Here is a 7,200-nt window from a genome sequence, read left to right as displayed (position 1 = left end):
TTTAATCTACCAGCTAGCTCCACTGGTAACTAAGTGTATCAGGTTCTGGATACGTCGCCCCGTGTATTGTTGTGATTGGTAGAATAGAATGCCTTTATTGTCATTATACACAAGTACACGGTACTTGTGCAACGAGATTTAAAGCAATCCCTTTGCAGTGTTGACACAAAAAAATATAAGAATATAACAGTATAAAATATAACAGTATAAAATATCAAAAATAAAAGTCAAGATAAAAGTGTGTGACTGTCTAGTGTAGTGACAAAAAATATAAGAATATAACAGTATAAAAAAATATCAAATAAAGTCAAAGATATAAAGTGTAGTGACTGTCAAGTATACATATATAAATCAGCTTGAATGAGCATAGGTAAGTGTTAAACTCAATAAATAATATGCACAGTGATGGAATGAAATGATAAGTACTAATATTAAGTAAATAAATATTGACAGTAATGGAAAGGTTAATGTATTAATATTGCACTGTATGAAATGAAATTGCGCAGATTCCAGTGTCTATGAGGTATTATATAACAGTAACAGTATAACATAATATTGCACAGTCGGATGGAAGGAAGAGACAGTCCGGGGGCCGGGGGGGGTGTGGAGTGGAGTCAGTGCATTGTGAGTTCAGGGGTGAGTTCAGGGTCGTTATGGGCTTCGGAAGAAACTGTTCTTGAGTCTGTTGGTCCTGCTCTGATGCACCTGTAGCGCTCCTGAGGGCAACAGGTCAAAGATCAGAGCCGGGGTGGGAGTGTCCTTATGATGTTCTCTGCTCTGCTGAGGCAGGGGAGGTGTAGAGTCCGTCAGGAGGGGAGAGGGCAGCCGGTGATCTCGTGTGATTACAAACCCTCTGCAGCCTCTCCCTGTATGCCACGGTTGCAGCTGCCGTACCATACTGTGATGCAGTAGGAAAGGTTGTAGTGTTATATAATTGCGTGCAGTGAGATTTTCAAATGCACGCTTGGTGCCGCCTCTGAGATGGGCGACTTTCATCACTCGATGCCAGACCCTTAATCTTTCGGATTTGAATCTGGATTTCCATGCTAACTTTTTTGTTTAATGAAAATTAAATATAACAATAATAATACATAAATTTACAAACCCATATACTTTGAAAAATACACTGCATGCATCATATTTCAGAATGTATAAAACATTATTCTTGAGTCTTATAACAAACACTAATTAGGCTAAGTAAATCTAAGACTAACCACTCTAAGCAAAGTGCAGCTTTTCCTGGAAGAAGCAACCAACATAGCTGATATTGCACAGTACCTAATTAAGTTTTAATGGCAGTAATACCTGAGGGGTATTTTACTATGGGTACAATAACAGTGTTTAGGCTAGATGAAAGGCACAGCTGTTTGCCACTAGTACCACGAAAGTCACTATAATCAGAGTAACATATGTTCACTTGTTTTGTAAGAATTTTTTATAAACCGTTGACAGCATGTGTTCACTGTACAGAACATCCTTTAAACTGGTGGACACAAATGCAGAAAGGAAAAGCAACTTGAATTAACACATTTTTGACCAGTGGGACCTCCACCTCCTTCCCCCCTCTTCTTCTTGGAGAATGAATGCTAATCTAAGTATTTTCCACAAAGTGGGCTAATTGTTCCATTGTAAGTATTTCTATTTATTATAAGGATCCCCATTAGCTGACGCCTAGACAACCAGCTAGTCTTCCTGGGATCCAAAACAACATTGAATCAGACAATATTAAAACAATAAATGATATATACAGAACAGAAAAAAAGGGGGGAAAAAATGACAGAGTCACATGAGATATCACAAGTACTTTTTATTAAAACATGACTGTCATCAAAATAAAAAGCAAAGACAGGGTTTCCTTCCCTGTTTGAAGATATCCAGCTGCAACAAATGTAAATGAGAGAGACGAGAGAGAGCGTATGATACAAAACTTTCTTTGAACATGAAGCCGATTTTTTTGTTGTACAATTCTCTGGTTTATCAGTGTATGAACTACACTGCAGATTGGATTCTCTACTCACTGAGTGACGGCCTTAAAATGTCGGTATACCGCCCAGCCCTATTTTGCATGTAATTATACACTCAGTTGCCAGGTGGCGGATGCAGCCCAATACAACAGTCCTGCAATAAATCCGACCATCATGAAGTTTATAATGTTCAGTTTGTTGAACAGAGTTGTTGATTTAACCGTACAATCATTTTGGATGATGTAGTCTGTGGTGCTGTTGAACTGTATTGCATTATACAGAAAGGTTACTTAGCCTATCCTGGCTGATATATGACAAAATAATTGTTTGACACCTGTCAGTCATCCTCCAAAATGATCTTACAGTTGAATCAACACCTCTCTAAACCAACAACAACTGAGAGGCTGGGTCAGAAAGCAAGCAGGACCACAGCCCTCTGACTACAGTCTGTTTTTAAATTGTCTAATGCAACCTAGGTGTTATAAATCTCCCTCCTTTTTTATGGCGAACATACAGTATTACTCACAACCGTCTTTGGCTATAATTTATTTCACCAGGAAGAAATGGACTAATGAGACAGTAATGCTGTGTCACCTCTGTACCTCTGTATTCATACAGAGGTAATAGTCACCCATGGCTGCTGCCCTCTCAGAATCAAATCCACAGGGATTTCTTAAGTAGCTTATTTGATATGCTGATCCTTTCATGTACTTGGATGGATGTGAAGCTCCAAGATAATTTGCCAGTTGTGCGTGCGTGCGTGCGTGCGTGCGTGTGTGCGTTCGCCAAGCATTGCTGACAGGCAGATCAGCTCTCTGATCACATCCGCCCTAATCCCTCCATCCATCCCCGACTGGAACCCCCCTCTTTCTGTCTCTAGCTTCACATCTGGGTCTTTCTCCAACTCACGTGTACCCTCACAGCAGGCTTTCCTTCACAGCTCAACACACACACGCACACACATACCTTCACAGGTCGACTCAGCTTTAGGATGTGGATGTGGAGAACGGGGAGGGTTTTCTGAGACTGCAGTAGCTGTATGAACTTCTATCTCTTCACTATTATTTTATTAGACCACAATTTACTGCCACTCTCCTTAATTAAAGACTCAAGAAGCAGTAAAACAATACATAATGGTATATTTAAGACCCCAGGGCATTGCACTGAAGAATGCAGTTCCTGATACAATTTGTGGTTGTATTTTCTTCTGAAATGCTGGTATGGAAAGGCAGGTGGTATTGTTCTGACAGCAGGAGTTGAATACATTTAACAGCAGGGTATAGAGGGAAAGGTATGGGGTGTGACTAGGGAGTGTTGAAGAAGAGATAACGATGGAGTTAAAGAGTGCGTAATGGTCTAGTGGAGCAAGAGAACATCAGCTAGATGTAGATGTAGAAAGGGGGAAAACAGGGTGAGCATGTGAGCGAGCCAGACCAAAATGAGCACACTGAAGACAAAAAAACAACATTGAGATAGAAAAACAGACGCATTGGAAATAATGAAACCTTTAGAGCCATTAACAGACACCTGTTTACCCTTGTTGCACTAAAGACAGGGAGAGAGATTACAAGAGATGGGGATGAGGATAAATGTGAAGAAAAAGTTGTAGCGGGGAGAATAGGGGGTTATATAAAAAGAGTGGGGGAAGCAGTCAGAGAGAGAGAGAGATGCAAAATAAGAGTGAGAAGTTGACTGAGGAGCATTAATGAAAGGGTTTGCTGAGAAACGCCCTCCCTTGTCGATTCTGTAAGTTATAGCTGAGGCCAGAAGCACAAGTCATAGCTGAGTCACCACAGGCTTCATTCATCAAAAAGCGTCACTAGCAGTTTGGCATAAAATGTTTGCTCCACTGTAATTAACTAAGATGTCAGCAGTTGGTGAAAAGATTTGTCTACATCTTATGGTTATGTTATGACACACACACACACACTCCGGCCTTACCTAAAGAGAGAGATATTGTTTGTTTATATTTTAATTGTGATTAAGCATCAGAAGGCAAGAATGATGGATTGTCTTTGTTTGCAAAATGTTTAGGTCTGTGGAGTTTTGTTTTTACAATAATATATGGCAGAATATGGCTTCTTCTGTGGCAGAACAACAAAATCTATTATCGCCAGCTGTGCTCCGAGTAATATAAAGGAAAGGGCAGGTCTGGATGATTTGTATGAAATTAAAATAAAATGCATTATTCTTGAACAGTCAGTTTAAATTCAAAGGCATGTTAAAGAGTAAAAACTGGTGTCAAAACACATTGTACTTCTGGGACCAAATTGTTGTTACTTGCATTATTTGTCTTCTTCTTGTGAATAAGTGGGTGAGGCATTACAGTAACATGTCTCCAGTCATGCTACGATGAACTTTTTGTCAAATTTTGATTGATCAGTCTGAAGTGCCGACTCTGATTTGGGTACAACCCTACAGTTTGATTACGTCAGTTATAATCAAAAGCACTGCTCTTTGAAATTGTGATACTTATGAAAAAATGATTAACCATTCAGCACTGAGGGGAGCATTTTCCCAAATAATAAAACATCACTGTTCGGTGTTTAGTTGCTCCTCTTATATCCTTATCATTTTGTCCTAATGTTGGAAAAATCCTATAAAATGGTTGGAAATTCCAGTTTCTCATTTAACACTGTCCTCAATCAACCTTTCTAATGACATTTTGAGTTCTCAAAGCACAGGTGTAACTAATAACCTGATTGGTGGCCCTGTTAGTGTAGTTATCATTAGTTATCATATGTTATTAGTTACACCTGTGTATGACATGGCACATATTTAGTACACAACATGACTCATGCTCTTTCTCAATTGGAAACTCTTCCCTTTACTATTGCAGTATCACCTTTGTTCACGCATTGTCGATTGTCGAAACTTTATCCTTAACTATCAGTTCGTCACCCTGTTGCTCTTGTTTTGTAAGAGTTAAGCATTCAGGGATTTTTCAAATGTTTTGGGTGGCGTGTATTTGTTTTTTTTATTTATTTAATCTGGTTACAGCCATCCTCTGTTGGTTTAGCCCTTTTACCCACATGCCACTCTATTAAGACTTAAGTTGATTGTAGAGCCAGCTGCCTAGGAGACATTTTAGAGTTTTACACATCCGTCTGTCTCTACTTATGCTTTTTCACCCCTCTTCACTTTCTTGTTCCATTCCCAGATGATTTGAGGTGGGTAACCTACTCTGTGTGTGAATAATGTGTGTATGCGTGTAGAGTGATTAATAATGTTGTATGGCTCGCTGTGTCAGACTAAGAGTTTAATTTGGGCCTCAGGAAATTTTCCACTGTTGGTTTTTCCACTCCAGGTGATTCATTAGGAAGGTGGTTACTTTGTATGCTGTGTTTGCACGTGCATGTGTACACTCCCTGGCTCCACGTAAGGCTACGGCGGTACAAAATATGTTGAGTTTGCAGATCAATACATTGTTTTAGCATCAATATTGCTATGTACACATGTCACATTGCAAATAATTGTATGTATTAAAATATAATAAGGGTACACTCTATAAACCATTTTTCTGCTTTATTGCAAATGACAACTAAAAAATGTCTAACTAACTAACTTGAAAGACGAACAGTTTAGTAATCCCACTAAGAAAGTTAGAAATCTCTGTAAGTCCGTTATCCGGTTATCTACCGTATTTTCCGGACTAAAAATCGCTTTGGATTATAAGTCATTCAAAAAATGAGTCCTGAAGAGTAAAAAAACAAACATGTTTTATATGTTATACTGGACTATAAGTCACATTTATTTAGAAATACAGTATATTTCAGAAAATCCAAGACCAACAACAGACACGTGTCCGGTATGTTAACGTAACACATAAGTTATTCAGCTACCACAGAACAACTACCAGGGCACGGAGACGTAACTGCACTGCTGGCAAGCCTCTCCCGGCAGCACGTTGTTCAAGCACCCATCTGTGGACTCGTTCTTCCAGCTCTGCCCATCTTGCTTTCAGCCCGCGATTAGCATGCTTTGTTTTCTTTGGATTGGCTTTTTGTTTGTGTTCAGTCTTTCACAGTTGTCTTTAGGAGCATCATATAGTTGTCACAAGCCTAGAGCGCCCTTTTACAGCTGTAGACGGTAATGTTTTCAGAATGAATTAACATTTAAAACAGTTAGATATTTTGATATATAAGTAGCACCTGACTATAAGTGGCAGGACCAGCCAGAAATATGGACTATCTTGTGTGTGTGTGTTGTTGTGTGTGTGTGTGTTGTGTGTGTGTGTGTGTGGTGTGTGTGTGTGTGTGTGTGTGTGGTGTGTGTGTTGTGTTGTGTGTGTGTGTGGGTGTGTGGGTGTGTGTGTGTTTTGTGGTGTGGTGTGTGTGTGTGTGTGTGTGTAGTGTGTTTGTGTGGTGTTGTGGTGTTAAAGAGAGAGTCAACATTTTCCCTGTGACTATCTTGTAAATTATAAAGTTAATTATCGTTTATCCAGAGTGTGTGTGGTGAGTGTGTGTGTATAGGAGAGGAGTTTCTCTCTTTTGACTCTGTAGCCCTTCCTTCTGAAATATGTCTAAAAGGTTCCTCTACAGAAACTAAATTAGTTCACGCAAAGTCAGTGTAAATTTTTTTTAGGCTGCCAACCCTTGTTAATTGTCTCTAACCATTACAGATCCCCAGTCTCTGTCCAGGACATCTTTAGTCATTATTTTCTCGTTATCTAGTCAGCCTTTAGCTAATCCTTTACAAACATTCATTATTTTCTAGCTCTAGTTAGCTTTACTATCCTAACAAAACATTTTCTTGTTTGCTAGCTAGCTATTTTTATTTTCTTTTTCGTTGACACAACTAAAGATTGAAATATTACACTTCTATCTGACATGAGACATTTCTAAACTCATTTGTTAAAAAAAAAAAATGCACATCACATCTTTTCCTGCAAGCGGTTATGATGTACAGTATGTACCGTATAAACAGAAAATATTTAGGGGAATCATTGGTTTAAAACAATCGAGTCTAGGGAAAATAATGGATGTTATTTAAAGCACACCAGATACCATTGATGTTTCTAACAACTCTTCACCCTCCTTTCTCTCTGTTTTTAGGCTTCTGAACCAACAGAACATTTTACCCGACAGGACTCCCACACTGCTGCCCACACTCAGAGCGCCAGTCGCAGTGGCAGCCACAGCAAAGCAAGTTCCTCCTCTACCCAGCAGTCACAGACCCGGGGTTTACCACAGCATTCATCCCAAGTTCAAGCACAGTCCCAGTTCACAGATGGAGG

General features: G+C 39.3%; 1 protein-coding gene across 1 annotated transcript in view; it reads left to right on the top strand.

The window, feature by feature from the left end:
* Nucleotides 1-7,200, top strand: part of poc1a (POC1 centriolar protein A) — a gene marked incomplete in the record, with an annotated part of 41,498 nt that overhangs the window by 19,646 nt on the left and 14,652 nt on the right. The window contains 1 exon segment of the mRNA XM_032512808.1: nt 7,019-7,200. Coding sequence (XP_032368699.1) covers nt 7,019-7,200 — 182 coding nt within the window.

Source organism: Etheostoma spectabile, chromosome 4, assembly GCF_008692095.1.
Source record: "Etheostoma spectabile isolate EspeVRDwgs_2016 chromosome 4, UIUC_Espe_1.0, whole genome shotgun sequence".
NCBI classification, from domain to species: Eukaryota; Metazoa; Chordata; class Actinopteri; order Perciformes; family Percidae; genus Etheostoma; species Etheostoma spectabile.
Note: the sequence above shows the minus strand (reverse complement) of the source record. Positions and strands in the feature narration are given on the sequence as shown.